Source organism: Lynx rufus, unplaced genomic scaffold, assembly GCF_022079265.1.
Source record: "Lynx rufus isolate CCGP_SWC_20201006 ecotype Redwood Valley unplaced genomic scaffold, mLynRuf1.p SCAF_14, whole genome shotgun sequence".
Lineage (NCBI taxonomy): Eukaryota > Metazoa > Chordata > Mammalia > Carnivora > Felidae > Lynx > Lynx rufus.
Window position 1 is genome coordinate 20,099,731 of NW_025814828.1, and position 20,317 is coordinate 20,120,047.

A 20,317-nucleotide genomic window follows, 5' to 3' on the forward strand; every position below is an offset into this window, starting at 1 on the left:
CAAGGGTTTTTTAAGCAAATGAAACAATGTCATGATCACATCTTTAAAAAATAATTTGAGGTGAACTCAGTTTGAAGGATGAACGGGTGACTAAGGAGGGAGGGATGTCACAGAGGAGGGAGGACATATTTAAAGGCAAGGAGATGTGAAAGATCTTGGAGTGTTCAGAGACTCTTTGGAGTGCAAATGACAACTTTGGCAAAGAGAATGTAGGAAATGGTGAGAAATAAGATTGGCAAAATAGGCAGGGCCCAAAATAAAGGCCTTTGAATGCACTAAGAAGCCTACTTTACCTTTTTGATGTGGGGAGCTGTTAAAAGGTTGTAAGCAGATTAATAACAACGTGGTTAGGTGGATTGTTTAGAAAGATCATCCTCTTGGCATTGTTGAGAGCAAGCAGACAGGAGTAAAATCAGAAACAAAAACTGCACCACGGGAGATGATAGTAGTTCAGATAAGAAACCAGTGACAATACTTTGAAATAAGGTTCTCTCAGTAGATTTTGGCAGAAACTGGTTCATGACATATTTAGGGAGCAGAATTTGGGTTAAATTTAGGCTTGAGGAAGAGGGAGTGTTCGAAGCTCCCTCTCTGGTTTCTGGCTTGTGCAGCTAGGCAGATGGCAAAACAATTACCAGAGGAGGAGCATGTGTGGACATGTCGGAGATCTGTCCGGCTGCTACATATCGATGTCCCCTTGGTGCCCCTGGCCTCCTAGTTTAGGTGTTTTGACCAGTTGGTCTGATGTTAGCTCCTACTTAAGTACAACTTTTGGTCGTGGTAGACTTCCAGTAAAAAGTGATTCCGGGAATGAATGAAGAAATAAATCCAAACTTCCGTGTTTAAGGCACAAACTCTGAGAATTAGTGCAATCTGATGGTTTATTTACTGATTCTCAGGGCTGTTAGCATAGGAGACGGTAAAATAGTCATTTATTCCTTTGTTCTGTGGGCTGATGGTTGGGTGTTTATGTATCTTACCATTATTTTTATATATGCACTCTGTCATTTTTTTTGTTTCTCAAACCATTTGGTAAGCCACAATAAAATTTTAGAATTTTAAAAATACATACCTTCCTGGGAATGTTTCTGAAATGTGAGAAAAGTTTTATTTAAAGAAGACATATTGAGGGGCGCCTGGGTGGCTCAGTCGGTTAAGCGGCCGACTTCGGCTCAGGTCGTGATCTCACGGTCTGTGAGTTCGAGCCCCGCGTCGGGCTCTGTGCTGACAGCTCAGAGCCTGGAGCCTGTTTCAGATTCTGTGTCTCCCTCTCTCTGACCGTCCCCCGTTCATGCTCTGTCTCTCTCTGTCTCAAAAATAAATAAACATTAAAAAAAAATTAAAAAGGAAATGTTTCTTAAAAAAAAGTAAAGACATATTGAATAAGCTTTAAGCTTGTTTTGATAAAATTAAAAAAAGATTGCTATTAATCCATCTAAAACTATAGTCTTTACTGTGGGTACTCTGAAACTTACTTAGAAATCACCAAAATTAAGGAATTAAAGAGTTTTCAGTTCATTGTTCAGTCTGGATGTCAGTTAGATTTGTATCAGTTGTAAAGCCCTCAAGTAAGGCAAATATATTGTCTTCCCCTCTCCCCACCAAAAATCACATTGGGTGAAAAGTCTGTATCTTGAAAGCCTCAGAAGCACTTGGAGCTTCAGATTGGCCTCCTGACTCCTATTTATTGTTTATCTGCTTGCAGCCTAGACAAAATTGTCCAATAGCTTGCCCTTTGAACAGATCTGTGGTTACTTTGTGGGATGATGGGGGTTGGGGAGGGAAGAGAGAGAGGCGGAGAGAGGGAGAGAGAGAACGTGCCTTTCGTTTGAGGCTCTTCGAGAAGCTCTTCAGTGCTTCAGAAGCAGTGGAATCAGTGCCTGCAGCTTAGAGCCAGCCATCCTTCCATACGGACACCAGCCCTGCTGCTCGCTAGCTGTAGGAATTTGAGCAAATTACGGACTTCTCTTTGGCCTTGGTTTTTTTTTTTATTTGTAAGATGGCAGTCCTACTACCTGACCTGTGGGCTGATCAGAGATCCCATGTACCAGGCACCCAGCATGGAGCCTGCCTGTCAGTAACTCTGGTCATTGTCATCCACAGAGTCTCTCCCGTTGGTGGCATCAACCAGGCTGGCAGGACTTACTCAGGACTGGCTTTACTTAAGACCTTCCTGTTGTCTCATCAGGGAATTCCTGGGCAAAGGCAGGCACAGGGTGGGATTGTAATAGTCATTCCTTTCTTTTCCCCCTGAATTTATGGAATTAAGAAGCCAGTTCTTGGTTAACTAGGTTTAGTTAGTGCCATTTTAGTAGTGCACTTCGGCGAATATTTTCCATTAGTTCTATCTCCAACACCATGCTAGAGATCACTGTGACTTAAGACGGGTGCTTGAATGGCTCTGATCCTTTAATTCCCTTTCTACAGATTAAGGCTAATTTCATTAAACCTTTGAACCTGTCCAGGGAAGTTTCAAGAATTAAAAAGGAGATCAGATTATAAGTAATTCTCTGAAATCTTTTATAGGCTATGTAACAAAAATAAGATGGGATTTTAATCCCAGAAAGGGTTCCTGAGGAGGAAGCTAAGAAAGGGAGGTCCAAAAGTGAACTTCTAAGTGTATTTACCTACAAGAACATTTGCTTACTCAGCAGAATGCTTCCTGCAAGTTACTTAGTTTTTTAGGGGCTCTGGTTTCCCGCCCGTAAGGTGGACAAAACACCTGTCATCAGGCTGTTGTGATTGATCTCATGATAAAAGAGAGGGACACCACTCACCACAGTGTCTGGGACCTAACAGTTGCTTATGAGCTCAAGTATCCTTTTAAGAGGAACTGCCCATCTGTGACATCTTTACCAATTAAGTAGCTACCCGCCCACACAGGCAGTCTTAGGACTCGTTGAATAGTATCAAGCTTTTATTCTGTAATTTTTTTCTTTTGATTGGATTTTGGGTTTAGAGGTTTAACAATTGAAGTGATTAAGTAGTAAGACTGTTGGACTTGTCAGAGTAAGTTAGAACAGGCTTTTGATTCAGAGAACCAAATTCCTTCTTTCTTCCACAGCAATACTGACTGCAGCTCTTCTTAAAAGGCCCGATCTCCCTCCTTGATGTTAATCCTAACATTCACGCCTGGGGATCCTGTTAAAACTTGGGAAAAGATTTGTGTATTCAGACTGTCTGTCCCTTGAAGTAAATTATTTAGGAAGTGAAATTGTCTTTATTTTTCTTTCACATTAACCTGTTCCAAGATTTACAGGTAGCTTCTAGTTCTGGAAGGCTGGGATTTTGTGACTGAATCCTTGTCTTCCCTGTGGGTACTGGTCCATAGGTTTATAGGTTTCAAACTTAATTAGACTGTCTTAGAGACTGATTCTGTCCTCTAGCATGGGATTTCCTTCTGAATTGTTTGTGCCTTCCAAGAAATATATCCTTAAGTTTGACCTACTTCTCCATCCTCTTAGGTTTTTTTTCCTTTGAGTCTTCCTTCTCCCAGTGATTTTCCTTTCAAAGCTTTTTCTTGTTCAGCTCCATTCTGAAGTAGTTGCTTTCTAGGCTTAATGTCATGCAGACATTTTTCTGAAAATGTCCTTCTCATTTCCTGAGATTAATCCACTGTTTTCTGGATCCCCATGCCACCTTTGTTCTTGACTTACTCCCTTATTGTAATAGACCACATATTGAAATAACTTCTTAAGGAGTATAGATTGTATACAAAAAAAAGTTTTATTCTACCTTATACTTGATTGATCATTTGGTTAGGTACAGACTTCTAGGTTAAAAAGAATTTTCCCCGAGAATGTGTGATGCCATGTTTCACTGTCACCTGGCATCCAGTGTTACAGTTGAGGAGCCTGATGCCATTTTGACTCTCATTCTTTTGTAGGTGTTTCTTTTTCTTCTGAAAGCTTTAAAGACCTTCTCTTTATCCCTACTGGTATGAAATACCATACAGTTGTGCTTAGTTTGGTGTAGGTCTTTTTCATGCATTATGTTTTCATGCACGGTGAGCCCTTTGAATCTAAAGATTCATGTTCTTCAGCTCTCTGAAATACTTCTATTTAATATATTGCAAGAAGAATCTCTGAAATTTCAAACACAGAAAGTATATATCCCAACATCTGTCTGAACCTGTGTGTTCCAATATGGTAGTCATTAGCCACATGTGGCTCATTAAGTTTAATTAAGTGAAAATTAAATAAAATTAAGTATATAGTTCCTAAGTTGCACCAACCACATTTCAAGTGCTCAATAATCACATGTGGCTAGTGCACATATAGATGTAGAACATTTCCATCATCGCAGAACGTTTTATTGGTTAGCACTGGTCTGTATAGGCTCAGTGAAATTGCAAAAAACATGTTCTCTTTTTTAAAAGTCAAAGAAGTGATGCAGAAGTTCAAAGAATATATTACAAGACAGTATGAGGCAGATAGAAAGTAAACTAATCAGAAAGAAGTTAAAGAGAAAAATAAAAATATGATCAAGATAAAAGCCACCATATGGGGCGCCTGGGTGGCGCAGTCGGTTAAGCCTCCGACTTCAGCCAGGTCACGATCTCGCGGTCCCGGAGTTCGAGCCCCGCGTCAGGCTCTGGGCTGATGGCTCAGAGCCTGGAGCCTGTTTCCAATTCTGTGTCTCCCTCTCTCTCTGCCCCTCCCCCGTTCATGCTCTGTCTCTCTCTGTCCCAAAAATAAATAAACGTTGAAAAAAAAAAAATTAAAAAAAAAAAAAAGATAAAAGCCACCATAGAAGCAACTATAAGAATAAATATATCTCAGTAAATAAGCATGGGCAGAGGGCCCAGCTTTAGGAAATCACAATAATGAAATGGTTAAGGAAAAAAAGGATACAAAAATGTGGAGAAGATGGCTAGATACGGGAGACAGGTAAAGGAGCCAAACACAAGTGAAATTCTGAAAGAAGGGAACAACCAGTGAAATACAAAAATATTTACAATGGAAGAAATTTTCCTAACATAAAGATTAGAATCTTTTAGCGAATTTTCCTAAAATAAGGATCAGATCTTTCTTGTTTCAAGAAATTAACAGAATGATAAAACTAGCAAGTCATAATCAGTAGTGACGTTTAGTGAACTTTAAGGATAAAGAGTATAATGACATCCACACAGAAGTACTCAGTGTGTGACGACAGTGGAACAACTCTACAAAGTTCTGAGAAAATGTAACTTAAGAATTTTATAGCCAGCCAATTTGTTCTTCAAGTAAAGGCCACGGACTGACATTTTCATGTATTCAAGAACTCAGGAACTGTAGTATCCATTAGCCCTTCTTGACAGCCCACCCTATTTGGTAATGAATCTAGCAAACTGAAGGGTCAGTCACTAGAACCGTAGAATGGAGAAACTGATAAAAGGATTGGTAGTGAGTACTGGCATTCACTTAGTACCAAACTATAAAATATTTGGGAACCAAACTATAAAATATTTGGGAAATGGAGGTATGTCAGTGTGTTAATTTCCACATCTTTCATAGTAGGATGACAGCAGATACTGGCTTTAAAATTGATTCATGTATTATAAGCAAAATATGACTGTAAATGTTTTTGTAGTATATTATCTTTAGAAGGTTAAGAACTCGTATAATGACGAAACATTTACTCGAAGATCAGCATTCATATATTTAAGAAATGAATGTTGTATCTGTACTGTATGTCAGACTGTATTGTAGGCACTTGGGATACATCAGTGAACGAAACAGATGTCCGTGCCTTCCCCTCCTGGAGATTATATTCTAGCAGAGGTACACTGACATAAATAAGTGATATGGTATAAGTGATACCTTGTTGGGAGAAGAAAAGAGTATAAGGAGGATTTGGGGTTGCAAATGTGGCCAGGGTTTGCTAAGAAGGTGACATTTGAGCAGAGACTTGACACGTACAAATCTGAGTTTGGGAGATAGGACTAGAGTGGAGATGCAAAATTGGGAGTTATTGGCATATAGGTGAAACTTAAGCTATAAAACAGTGACATTGCCAAAGGAGTGATTGTAAATAAACCAAGACCCAAGACTGAGTCCTGAGGTTTACGACATTAAGAGGCCAAGAGGAAGCCCCTGAAAAGGATTGAGGAGGTATGGCCAGTGAAGGAGGAGGAAACCAGAGAGCTTGTGTCCTAGAAGCCAAGTGAGGAAAGTGAAGTAGAGTCAAATGAATGCAGAGAACAGGTGACCTTGATGAACACTTCTGGTCAAGTCATGGTCCCGACTAAAGTGAGTTTAGAGGATATGGAATAACAAGAATTGGAGAAATGGGATCCAGAGTTTTTGCTTTAAAGGGGGACAAAGAATAGTTTGTTTATATGCTGATGAAAGTGATCCAGCAGAAGGTGTGGGGGAGAGGGGGGCAGGCTTTAGCTAGGAATACAGGTGAGTTGTCTATGGGAACATGCCGGGTTTAGTTCCGGGTAGGTGCGTAGATCTGTTAGTGGATCTTCCAGTTGTTTCAGTTCTCAGTGAAGTAAGAAGATCAACTGAGAGCAAGAATGGGGAGGTGAAATTAGAGATTTGAGGAGACAGACTTAGAAAACAGGAGGGAAGGTAGCAGGAGAGGTTCGCTTCAGGTTCAGGGTCATGAATTTAAAGTGAAACCAGCGTGCGTGCATGCATGGGAGAGTGCATGTGTGTTTCTGGTCAGATTTAGCTGCATAGGTGCTGGTGGAGAGGCGTAGAGGAAAATTGCAATTAGGCTAGATTGTGGTTCTGCCAAGCCACTATGATGAAATGAAAGGAAGGGGTAGGGCAAGGGATGGGAGAGCAAGGGAATGGATAGACCGTGGAATTAGATTTGTCTTGGTGTTGATTTCAAGTAAATTGTAATAATTTTTATTTAAAAATGCCATGTTAAAAGGGCGCCTGGGTGGCTCAGTCCCTTGAACCTCCGACTCTTGATTTCGACTAGGGTCATGATCCCAGGGTCGTGAGATTGAGCCCCATGTGGGGGTCTGCTCTGAGCATGGAGCCTGCTTGGGATTCATTCTCTCTCTCTCTCTCTCTCTCTCTCTCTCTCTCTCCCTCTCCCCCTCTCTCTCCCTTCCTCCCTCCCTCCCCCCCACCCCCCTCTGCCCCTCTCCTCCACTTGGTCGTGTGCGCGCTGTCTCCAAAATTTAATAAAAAAGGGCATATTACAGTATCCAATTTTCATTAAAATATCAGTTCGCTTTTCCTTTTATTTATAAATATGCATAGGGAAATGTCTAAAGAATGATCTGTAAATTGATAATTCTAGGTGGTAGGATTTTTTTTTTTTTTTAAGTAGGCTCCACACCCAGCGCAGAGCCCAACCTTACTACCCTGAGATGAAGACCTAAGCTGAGATCAAGAGTAGGGCACTTAACTGACATGATCCACCCAGGTGCCCCACTAGGTGGTGGGATTTGGTCACGTTTTTATTTCCTTTTAAGGTTGTATTTTTAAGTAATCTCTACACCCAGCGTGGGGCTTGAACTCAGAACCCCAAGATCAAGAGTCACATGCTCTTCCAACTGAGTCAGCTAGATGCCCCTATTTCCTTTTGTATTTTAAAAATACTTTTCTTAAATAGTAAGCTGTATAATTTCTACAAGAAATTATATATATAGCAAAGAACAAGAAGCATAAAGGAATGGAAATAGAAAAATAACGTATTGTCTAAGTTCAGGGCACTTGAGGTTGTCTCGGGGCTCCTGGGGGAGATGAGACTGAAGGCAGAAGGCACTCTGCTTTGCTCAGAGGTCAGTGGCTAGACTGTGCAGGTTGTAATTTATTTGGTAGGAAATGGGGTACCATTGTAGGCTAGAGAGTAAGGGGACTGGATCTTCATTTTAGGGAAGCTGACTAAGGGCTGTGTCTAGGGGGTTTTGGTAGGAAACGTAGGAAGAGAGAGATCAAATGGTGAAGAGATCTTTTTTCTTATGTTCATTTGTACAAAATGCAATTCCGCTGCAATCCAGTATCACAAGTTTTTCTATTTTGGCAAATATTGTAATGAAATTTGTCTAGAAACTTAGGTGAGAATGACAAAGCAATATTACCTATTTCGTAAGGTTTTTGTGAGGAGTAAATGGGACATTTTAAGGGCTTATCATCATGCTCGCCATGAGGTCCAGGGTCCATAAATGTTCCCGTTCTCCGTCACAATCACCATCCTTCCTTGCTATGTAGATTGTTTATCAGTTTAGTTTGGGGGATTTTTTTTAATTAGATCAACATTCGTTTAACAGTTGACTTGAAGTAGTGTACTCCCCCGCCCACCCCAGTAATTTTTCTTTTCCAGAAAGTACTGGGTTTCTGAAATCTTAACGAACTGTGTTTTTAGACACCATGCTATTTATTAACATTGAACATAAACATCCTCGATTTTCGGTCTCTGAGAGATTTTACTGACGCTCCTTTGAGGCAGTATAAAATACTGCCTACATTTTGCTATAGTTTTGTTGTTACTAATGAGATTGTCGATAAGTCACATGTTTCTCAGTTTTGAAGTTTAAAATGTCGGATGAGATGTAAAGATTATTCTTATGTGAGGCTTGAGGAAACTGTGATGCCAATTTTGCTTTAACAAAACTAGAAAAACTGCCAAGAAAATTTACTAACATAGTGATGGGAACTGGTTGGTGGGACTATTGGCGTTTTGTTTTGTTGTAATTCTAAATTTTACAGTAAACATACATGTCTTAAAAGAATCAGAAGATGAAAATGAAGGTCTGGGTTCTAAAGATAGGCGCCTCTTCTCTCATCCCTCACTCATTAGTTCACTGACTTTGGGCAAGTCACATGCCATCTCCGAGTCTTTTTCTCTCTATCTGGAAAAGGTAAGAATCAAAATAACAGTACATACAAATGATGAGGAAATAGCAAAATGTCATGCCAATGGTAGTTATTATTAGAAGTAGTCTTAATTTCCAGAAATTATGCTCTTCTCTTTTGGCCTAGTACCAAAGCTCTAGTCCTTCATTACCACATTAGAAGAAGGCACTTAGGCAGAAATCATACGTATGATGACTCAGTTTTATCAAAGGCACCTTTGTCTGGTTTTAGAAATGCATTTTTAATGGTAGCTCTAAAATCACAGGGAAAGTTTGAGTAGTTAACAGAACCATCGACGTGGGCCTTTTTTTTTTTTTTTAACAAATCACTTCTGTAATATTTCATATTCAGAATAATTTCCTAAGTTCAGTTAGCGGGATAGATTCTCAAGGTGAAAATCTGAAGGTGAATTCTGCTTTTGTTTGATAATAGAACAGCTTTGCTTGGCTCAGGTGAGCCTGTATATTTCAAATGTGTTTTCCCACACATTTATGAAAGCAAACAGAAAGGTCTTTTACTCCGGATTATAGGTAAATTAAATACATGACATTTTGCAAGTTCCAAAATGATTAGATTTCTCAGTCATCAAACATCTTATCTTGTGAATACCAACAAACTAACCTGTACAAAACAGCTAGCCTGACCTTGTTTTTTGTAAACACAAGGACATTTGATTTTCCAGTACCTGTTAAAATCAGTTTTGACAGACGAAGGGCAAGCTTCGTTAACAGCATCAAAGGGTTCAGAGATGATTTCTCTGAAGATGTAACAGATTTACTCAGGACTCTCCTATGAGTTTGGTGAGATCTTCATCCTTCTAATGCTACCTCAGTTTGAAATTCCAAAGCTCCCTTTAAGAAAATAGCCTTGGCTCAGTCAGCTGGGTATGTCATAAAAATATTTAGCTTTGAAAAAGGGTAAATACATATCAGGCCAGAAATAAGGACTTAATCCCAAATCTTTCTCCCTACAAACCATTTTTATAAAGCATAGTCAAGATACTGGAATTTAGGTAGTTATGTGCAGAGTTCAGGGAACCTTTCTTTGTTTTTGTGGTTTTGGTTTTGGGGTTTTTTTTGTTGCTGTTTTTTGTTTTTGTTTTTGTTTTTGTTTTTGTTTTTAGAGAGTGGTGGGCAGAGAGAGAGAGGATCCTAAGCAGGCCCCATGCCCAGTGCAGAGCCCTGCTCAGGGTTCCATCTCAGGACGGTGAGATCATGACCTGAGCCAAAATCAAGAGTCAGATGTTTAACCGACTGAGGCACCCAGGTGCCCCTCTTTATTTTTTTAAACCACAAAGAGCTTAACCAGCTGATCTCTTTGAACCTTCATATCGTGAAGCTTGTCCCGGATCAGCTCATTTTCTCAAACTTATTAAGCTCTTCACCCAGTCTGCCATCTTCTCACTGATAACTGCAGCCCTTGCCTGCAGTTTCATATCCACAGTTGGAGCCATCAGCCTTGAACTCGTCCAGCTTCCGACACTACAACCTTCCCTCTTAACGTACCTTCCCCCAAACGTACCGTTTGCATCCATGTTTACCACCTCGAGTTTCAAGAGGATAACATATTGCTCCCCCGGTCTAAGGGAAATTTCTTCATCTTTGCCTCCAGTTTCATCTTCCCTTTTTCCTCTAAGATCTTGATCCAGAAGTTTTACCATGTCCTCTGGCTTCAGCTCCTTATTGTACTTGCTCCCACAGACTGAATATGCTTGGGTATTTTTATTAATTAAACAGAAAAGTCCTTGACCGTGCAACCCATTCTAGTTAGTGCCCCTTTGTTCTCCATTTTAGAATGAGACTTCTTGAAGAAATGCACACCTTCCACTTTAATCTGACCCCATCTAGCCTTCACTACACTGTTTTTCACCAGGAGCAGGAGTGACTTCCAGGTTGCTGTGGTCACTACAGACCTTCCTCCTTCAGTCGTGCGCACGCTGCGTTACTGCCATGGGCCTCACTAGGCTTCTTGGAATTTATAACTCCCTAGCTTCCTTTGTGATCTTCCACCAACCTCTCCGGCTTTCCCTTCTCGGATTCCTTTGTGAACTCATCTGGTCCCTCCCTTAAACCGTGATGTTCCTCAGGATATCCTTGGCCCTCTCCGCTCACGCTGCAGGTCCTCACCGTGTGATCTCAGGGCTAGTTGACACGGACTTGGTGGCTCCAAATCTGTGTCCGCCTTCAGCCTTTCAGACTCCCAGTATTCAGCAACTGACCTCACACATCTCGTCGACTGAATCATTGGTTCATCAGTATTCTGAGCATCCACCATCACCAGACTCGGTCCTGAAAGACTGAATAATGAAATGGCAGGTTCTGCTCTGTCAGTCGGAGGCATGGGGGAAGATCCCTGACAGTGAATACAGGGAACTGCATACTCTGCGAGAAACAAGCAAAGGGTGCTGGGAATGTAAAAGGATAGGGGCAGGCACCAGCTCTGAGAGCTTTTAGGGATGTTACCTCTCGGACCTTAAATTAATTAATCATGCAGGAAGAGAGGTCCTTCTTGATGTTTCCTCTTCCAGTCACTCAGTCACCTAAATCAGAAACCCCATAGTTATCCTTGGCTCCTCTGTCATGTTCAGTTTTGGGTCTTAAGTCCTGCCGTTTCAGTCCTGAGACGGGGCTCATGTCCAGCCCTCTTCCCCATCTGCTTCTGTCCTGATTCGAGGCCTCGTCATCCTTTGCCTGCCTTATTGCTATAGACTCACAAGTGGTATCCTTGCTTTGTCTTGATCCCTTTGCATCCACTTTTCTAAAGGCCAGCGCGGTGTAGCAAAAATGGTGCTGTGCCCTTGTCGCTGCTCGGCTTAAAAGTCTCTGATCAGAATCTCTAAATCTGCCCACATACCTGGCTTCACCCCTAGATTCTGATTCTGTAGTGCCGCTGGGCTGGGGCCTGTGTTTTTAAGTTCCCTAAGAGATACTGACATCTGACCCGATTGAGAAACCTCTGGCCTACCACTGTCAAGTCTCTGAGCTCCTCTGCCTGGTTGCACAAGGCCCTCCGTGACCCCAGCTTTGGCTTAGCAGACAGCCACATTTCCCACCGTGCCTGCGTGTCTACTTGTCTAGGGAAAATTATCCAGTTTCATATGACTCATGTTAGAGATTGTATTCGTAAAAAAGACTTTTAAAAACGGTAACGTTTTATTTAAGTATCTGCTATTGTTATTTGTAATGCATTCCCTGCGTTTTCAGTGGATGATGCTGGCAAAATAGAACACGATGGTTCCTCTGGAATGACCATGGATGCAGAGTCGGAAATCGATCCTTGTAAAGTGGATGGCACTTGCCCTGAAGTCATCAAGGTGTACATTTTTAAAGCCGACCCTGGAGAGGATGACTTAGGTAAGAGGAAAGTTTCAGCATAACCTGCATCCTGATCAGCCACTTCAACCTGATGACTTTTGGGTGGTCTGGATTGAGAACCTTTGAAACCTATTCGGAAGATAACTTTTAAGCAAGGATTTCCATGTAGGGGGAGAAAAGTCTGTAAAATGTAGTAAGTCACCCGGATGGAAATGAAGTTTTCAGATAAATTCTTGGAGCTGTCGTCTTCCCTGATAGGTGGCACTGTAGACATTGTGGAGAGTGAACCTGAGAATGACCACGGAGTTGAATTACTTGATCAGAATAGCAGTATTCGTGTGCCAAGGGAAAAGATGGTTTATATGACTGTCAACGACTCTCAACAAGAAGACGAAGATTTAAGTAAGTAGGTGCCCTTTTTGTGGGAGAAAAATTTTATGTTTCTGTAGCGCCCTCTTTAAATCTGGTCAGAATTTGAAGGAAACGAGTAGCATTACTGTACAGATTATTATGCTGCCGTATCCCAGGGGCAGTATCCGCGACTCTACGTACGCTTCGAATGTTGCTTTAAAAACGGGTTAGGGTGAAAGCCAAGGAATGGAGGAGGGTTCATTCAGCAAGTATCTGTTGACTGCTCACGACTGTGTGGAAGCTGTGTTCTAGGTGTGTAACGTTTGGGCCTTTCTACCTGCCTCTTCACCGAATCTGAGTACAGACGTCTCCCCTGCCATCTCTGTAAACACGGTCACAAAGGTTTATATCACTTCCTATTCAGATGTTGCTGAAATCGCTGATGAAGTTTATATGGAGGTGATCGTGGGAGAGGAGGACGCTGCTGCCGCGGCGGCCGCCGCCGTGCACGAGCAGCAGATGGACGACAACGAAATCAAGACCTTCATGCCAATAGCGTGGGCGGCAGCTTACGGTAAGTCGCTCAGCAGCTCCTTGGACGCCGTTGGCTCGTGAACATGACTCCATGCCTGGAAACGGTGCCTGTTGTCCTAGGGTTCCGAAATACGAAATACCAGTGCCCTGTAAGGGTTATTTGATTTGAACACAAGTAGAGGAAGATTATAAAGTCTACTTTTTGTCTTTATTTCTAACAGGAATTTCCTTCATGTGTTTATCACGTAGAAGGGAGTACTGCAAGAAATGCACAGGCTTTCCAGCCGAAACTTTTCCTCTTGATTGTATCTGGCCCATGACTTTGCAATTTGGGGAGACGACAGGGGAGTCCATGGGGCACAATGCTGACCTGTGTTTTTTAGATCTGGAAGCTAGGCATTTCCTACCGTCTCACTATAATGAACGTGGTCATACAACCCATTACCTAGAATGGGGACTCTCTGTCATTCATGAGTATCATGGCTTACTTTTCATTGTTATAGTTAATAAAGAATCCCTAATTTTTTATAATTTATAATACTGTATAATTTTGTTTTTTAATGCGCATTGTTAGGTAATAATTCTGATGGAATTGAAACCCGGAATGGCACTGCAAGTGCCCTCTTGCACATAGATGAGTCTGCTGGGCTCGGCAGACTGGCTAAACAAAAACCAAAGAAAAGGAGAAGACCTGATTCCAGGCAGTACCAAACAGGTGAGGGCACATGAGTTCCACAGCGCAGCGTGCTTTGCGAGCTCTCAGATGAAACCCTAGCGTGTGTCCACGGAGGTGTTGTGATGGCATTCTAGCTGCTAGACCACATTGTAGCTTCTGTGTACTGAATTTGAAAATATAATTTTAAGAATTCAGTGATATTCATGAATGATTTCCTGGGATAAAAAGACACAAGGAATGGATCGAACACGGATGGGAAAAAAATTCAAAACGTGGGTGATTTTTATGTGGAAATGAGAAGAAATCCCTCAAATATGTCGCAGGCATTAACTCTTTTAAAAACTCAATGACTACAAAGAATCTGATTCTGGTAGCATAAAGTAGGCATACTTTATAGAGCAGGAGGACGGGTACTCGAGTTCATGTGACCTATTCCTGTCTATTTGTGTATGGCAATTTGCATATGAAATTTCTCATAGGTGGGTTTAAGCTCTACTGTAAGTTGACACAAAATTACGTTTTTTGGAATCGGCAAAGCAGGAATTGTGATTATGACACTTTATTTTTCAAAATAATTTTCTACCGAGTGATACAGCTTCAATCGTTAGTTGGTAGGAGTCACATATTTATTGATTGATTTTTCAAACTGGAGGGACTGAGGTTGGTACAGTCAGCCTGAATGAAGTTTTCAGACCAGGGTTCTCTTTATGACCAGGTTGCTGTCTCTCTTACATTGAAAACTGGCAGAAGGAATGTTAAGTAGCAAATAGCTTAACGTAGGAACACTTGCTTAATGATGTTCAGAACGCACACTTTGAATGCTTGAAGAAACCAAAACAGAACTTGGTTTGATCACTCATGTTCCTTTCTTTTCCTTTCTTAGCAATAATTATTGGCCCTGATGGACATCCCTTGACTGTCTATCCCTGCATGATTTGTGGGAAAAAATTTAAGTCCAGAGGTTTTTTGAAAAGGCACATGAAAAACCATCCCGAACACCTTACCAAGAAGAAGTACCGCTGTACTGACTGTGATTACACTACCAACAAGAAGATAAGTTTACACAACCACCTGGAGAGCCACAAGCTGACCAGCAAGGCCGAGAAGGCCATCGAATGCGATGAGTGTGGGAAGCATTTCTCTCACGCTGGGGCTTTGTTTACTCACAAAATGGTGCATAAGGAGAAAGGAGCCAACAAAATGCACAAGTGTAAATTCTGTGAATACGAGACAGCTGAACAAGGCTTATTGAATCGCCACCTTTTGGCGGTCCACAGCAAGAACTTTCCTCATATTTGTGTGGAGTGCGGTAAAGGTTTTCGTCACCCGTCAGAGCTCAAGAAGCACATGCGAATCCATACTGGGGAGAAGCCGTACCAGTGCCAGTACTGCGAATATAGGTCTGCAGACTCTTCTAACTTGAAAACGCATGTAAAAACTAAGCATAGTAAAGAGATGCCATTCAAGTGTGACATCTGTCTTCTGACTTTCTCAGATACCAAAGAGGTGCAGCAACATGCTCTTATCCACCAAGAAAGCAAAACACACCAGTGTTTGCACTGTGACCACAAGAGTTCGAACTCGAGCGACTTGAAACGACACATAATTTCAGTCCATACGAAGGACTACCCCCACAAGTGTGACATGTGTGATAAAGGCTTTCACAGGCCTTCTGAACTCAAGAAACACGTGGCTGCCCACAAGGGTAAAAAAATGCACCAGTGTAGACATTGTGACTTTAAGATTGCAGATCCGTTTGTTCTAAGTCGCCATATTCTCTCAGTTCACACAAAAGATCTTCCGTTTCGGTGTAAGAGATGTAGAAAGGGATTTAGGCAACAGAACGAGCTTAAAAAGCATATGAAGACACACAGTGGCAGGAAAGTGTACCAGTGTGAGTACTGTGAGTATAGCACTACAGACGCCTCGGGCTTTAAACGGCACGTTATCTCCATTCATACGAAAGACTATCCTCACCGTTGTGAGTACTGCAAGAAGGGGTTCCGACGACCTTCAGAAAAGAACCAGCACATAATGCGACATCATAAGGAGGTTGGCCTGCCCTGATAGTCCTTCTACAGACATTTATGGAGATGTTGGCCTTGAAGCAGAAATCTCATTTTAAAGCCAGTCAGTCTCGTTCACATACAATACTGTATATTGATTTATGCTGTGTACAAATAGAATTATTGCTTCTAGTTGAGTTTTGTTTTTTTTTTTTTTTTTACATTTTGTTTAATAGTGTGTTCTGAATTCTATTCAGTTTGTTTAATAAATGGGGGAAAGCAGCAACAAATAAGTTGCTTTTAATAAAGTAATCCTTGATGCTATACTGGATTTTTCTATCTTACAAGTTTTATATTTATTTAAATATTTACCTTGCTTACCTTGATGGTACTCTTCTAAGACCATTTAACTTAAAGTTAAGGTAACTTTAGATTGGTAACTCTGAAAGTATTCGTGTTGACTCATTTTTTTTTTCCCCATGAATTTCTCACAATAAAATTGTCAGAGACATCTACTAACATAAACGGGAGATTTTACAGTCAGGTCTAATTATCCTAACATGGAAGTCCTTGACTTGTCTTGCTTGCTCTTCTCAGACCACATGACAGTGAAAGTTTCCATTTGAGCTTTTGCCACCGGGGCATCGCTGAGGAAAGAACAGTGGCTGGGTTCGTCTTTACTTTTCATTTCGTTGAGCAGACAAGCTGTACTTTTTGCAGGGAGGGGGGGTGGGGGGGCTTTCTTTGGTGTATTTACATCTTTTGTCAGCATAGCAGACTTCTAGAAAACTTCCTTGACAAATTTTGCTTGGTCATGTTGTATTTTGATTATTCCGTCTGTGCTGCTTTGTCTCGGAATGGTTGTGTGTTACAAATGAGATTATCGAGGACTGCATTTTGGAATCTCCTTGAGGTAATTTGTGGCTCGTAGGATCTTTTGCGACTTTATATATGTAAATGTACCCTGAATTATATATATGCACATATATAGAGAACATGTATCTGTGTGTATTGCTTATTTTACATATTTATACACACAACCCCAGTAGTAGTTGTTTAAGATCTATAATGAAAAGTATTAAATTTACAATAACACGAAAGATGCAGGGATGCATGAGAGAGCATTTTGTAAATCATGCTCTTCAGAGAGACTACTCAGGTGAAGAATTAGAAGGAAAATAAGGACACTAGTATTTTTAAAGAGTTAAAGGTATTTTCTTTTAAATATCTTTGGTAATTGAAAAATAGACGTTACGATGTTTCTAGATAGAATGTTTTCATACAACTTCAGCTCCATGCCTTTATATTTTTCTGAAAAGCTAATGAGCATCCAGGCAGAACTCCCTCCGTTCTCTCAGAGAAACTCTTGAGGGAACTCTGTGTCTGTCACCCAGTGAAGGGGGATTAAGGAAGCCACAGCTCCGTGTCCCAGAGATTGGGTGCTAACGATGACTTCCGCTTGGCAGGTCCAGCCTGCTCTGTTATGTCTTAGTTACAGTTAGCAAACTTTAAAAACCTGAACACTCAAATTGGCTTTGGTTAGAAGATAAAGGTGTGTTTAAGTGCATGAGGAAAATCTGAGGCCTTATTTGGAACATCCCCAAGTCTTTCACGGTTTTGTTTTTCTTTGAGAGTTGGTATTTTTTAAACAGTTCTGAATCAGTTCAGAAACGCATACACTGAAGTCAGTTACTTAGAATTGGATCATGCGAAGATGGATCTTGGAAAATGGAGAACAGTTTTTGGGGTCCTTTAGATGGGATGTCAGCATGTGAGTATCCGGCACGTTGTAGGAGATTTAGTAAGGACTTTTCTTCCCACCTGATAGCTGCCTTGCCACTTCATGATGGTGCTCCTTCCCCTTTGTGCTGTTCGGGTTTAACCTTTCATCTTTCTCTTTGCCATTGATACTTGTATTCAAGAATTCTATTTATAGGGTTAGAAATCTAAATATTTGGTGTTTGGCAAGCCTCTGAAGTGCTAGATTGATTTCATCCACTTGGAAATCAAGTGCTTTAGGCTGGTGTATGAACTCCAGCCTGAATGCCAGTTAAAGCCAAGGCATGGGCCTATCCCAGCGGGAGCTCCTGTGCTCTCTTGGCCCCATAAACATTCTTTTTTTTTTTTTTTTTTTTTTAAGCGTAACTTACAATTGTGTGATTCATTGCCCTGCAGTACTATTCTTGAAAGCTCTGTCTGTTTTTTTGTGAGAACCTTTAAAATCTCCCTTAATTTCTTTTTCCCAGAAGTCATGTAAAAGAAAACACTTAAGTGAAAGTGGAAAGTTATTAACTTTAAAACATGCTGTAAAATTAGTACAGAAAATATAAAGAATTGGTCATTTAACTATATTTTTTTAAATAAACTGAAAGATAAAGAACACAACACTGTACACACTTTATATTTCTCTTACATAGTCTGGAATCATACACAGCTATTTTCTTTTTAAAGCACAATATTGAAACCTTTAAAAGGTATTTAAGGGTTTGGTCAAGTGAATATGATAAGATGTATTTGTCTGTATAAAGAGAAAATGAACTTGTAGTCACTGTTATGTACTGACATTAGTTACAACCTAGTTTTAATTCTTAAAACAATTTTGATTAGCAAAGCTAAAAAAAATGGATGTTTCAGTTAAATGTTTTAAAGAGGTACAGATTTTTACAAGGACATAATATAAGTTATTGTTCTGTAGAAATATCCTATTAAATATTGTATGTCCCTCCCTCTGTACACTTTGTAAAAAAAGTAAAATACATAAAAAGAAAATCATATAGGGATGTGTGACATTATTGTAATTGTGTACTTGAGAATAACGTGCAAAAATAAAAATCAGAATATTTTCCTGTTAATGGATGTTTAGTCTATTTGATACCAGTACTAAGTTAATGCTTTTTCTTAAGGAAAAAAATGTACAGTTTTTGTAAACCTAATAAACATCAAAAGCAGTGGATTATTTTCATTTCCCCATTTCTTAATTCCTTTTACGTAACAGTGGAATGCAAAATGCTTGATTGCTTTGAATTTTGTGACTCAGTGCAAATACTCATACTAGTTGAGCCCTGCGAATTTGCAAGTCATATAGCAGAGAACTTAAGAGGTGATTGGTGAGTCCTTTGATGAGCATGTCCTTGAAGTTCTTTTTTTTTTTTTTTCTTTTATCTTCATAAGGGATTTGTTTTATTAGCATTCTCCTTTTCCCCTGACGTGAATTTGCCCTGCATAAAGTTGTTTTTGAGCGCACTTAAAGTTCGTTGCAGCATCAACCCACAGCACATTTAATCCCTGGGTGTTGTCCTCACCTCCACAGCAGAGAAGCCCTGCTCTCCAGTGACACCTTTGTGCCAAGTTTGGAGTGCTTTAGTTAGTAGACGCTAAGGTACTAGAGAACGGCCACTGTCATGTGAAAATCAGATGTTAGGTAAGAGCTACCAGGAGTTCAAAGAGTAACAGATGGATTTGAGCCGTCTTTGATTTTTATTTTTTCTTTTATTTATTTTAATTTTTTTAATGTTTATTTTTGAGAGAGAGAGCACGAGCAGGGGAGGAGCAGAGAGAGGAGACACAGAATCCGAAGCGGGCTGCAGGCTCCGAGTTGTCAGCACAGAGCCCGTGAGCCGTGAGATCGTGACCTGACCGGTAGTCGGACGCTTAACCGACCGACAGCCACCCAGGCGTCGCAAGCCATCTTTCTTTTTAGAGACGAGATCCTTCAGATCTTCAACTATCGTAGGTACAAGTGTTTGCCTAATAGTTGAAATAGTAACTAATTAGAACTTGAGATAAATGGTCAAGAGAACATGGTGTCGCTGTCCCGATCCGTAAGTCACACAAAACCGTGGCGTGTGAAAAACTTAGTTGCAATAGAATGCCTGGTAGACAGCATCTTACCAGTCTGATCCCAAGCGGTCGCATAATGTACTGCTCTGTCCTCTGGGAAAAGCGTGACTGGTCAAAATCCTAAAGGGGTGTGATATTTTAGAGCAGTGGTTTTTGAAGTGTGGTCTGGCAGCACTGACAGCATCATAATCGCTTGGGACTTGGTTAAGGAACAAAATTCTCAGCCGCGCACCACACCCACTGAATCTGGAAACGGAGCTCGAGACCCAGTGATCTGTGTCTTACTGTGCCCTCTGAGTGATTCTGATGCGTGTTCAAGTTGGGGAAAACATTTTAGAGCACTTGAGCTGGAAGGATTACTGGTGCAACATTTTGTGTGGTAGGCAAGACGATCTCTCTCACACACACACAACCCCAGAAATAAGCAGGGAGGGTGAAATGGGACTTCGCTTGTACCTTTGGTTTACCTTTTTTTAAAAAGTGTGAGCCCGCCAGACAGCATACCTTTTTCAGTACCCATGTAAACAGCCTACACTTGTAAATCTTGTATGGCCTCCCCTACGTTACAGTCCTCAAAGGTCCATAGGATTCAGAGGAAGAAGACTCAGCAAGAGAGAAAAGCTGAAAAGTGCATGTGTTTAATTGGCCCAACATTACTTAAGCAATTCATACCTGAAAGACCGCTTTGCCACATTCTGCAGCTGTTTTGATGAGGTCAAAATTAAGTTTGCCCTTTTGAATTTTATTTTATCTCTTGTGTATATATTGTTTGCCTTTTTCATAAAATAATTC

At 40.7% G+C, this 20,317-nt stretch overlaps 1 protein-coding gene across 3 annotated transcripts in view; it reads left to right on the forward strand.

Annotated features, from left to right (window-relative positions):
* Window positions 1-18,537, forward strand: part of ZFX (zinc finger protein X-linked) — a 54,605-nt gene extending 36,068 nt beyond the window's left edge. For 2 of the 3 annotated variants that reach the window (XM_047076016.1, XM_047076017.1), the window contains exons 4-8: window positions 12,008-12,157; window positions 12,377-12,520; window positions 12,894-13,043; window positions 13,578-13,718; window positions 14,563-18,537. In XM_047076016.1, coding sequence (XP_046931972.1) covers window positions 12,008-12,157; window positions 12,377-12,520; window positions 12,894-13,043; window positions 13,578-13,718; window positions 14,563-15,746 — 1,769 coding nt within the window. In that variant the 3' untranslated portion in view covers window positions 15,747-18,537. The remainder of the gene's footprint in view (window positions 1-12,007; window positions 12,158-12,376; window positions 12,521-12,893; window positions 13,044-13,577; window positions 13,719-14,562) is intronic. The other variant, XM_047076018.1, reaches the window with a different exon arrangement.
* Window positions 18,538-20,317: the final 1,780 nt, after the last annotated feature.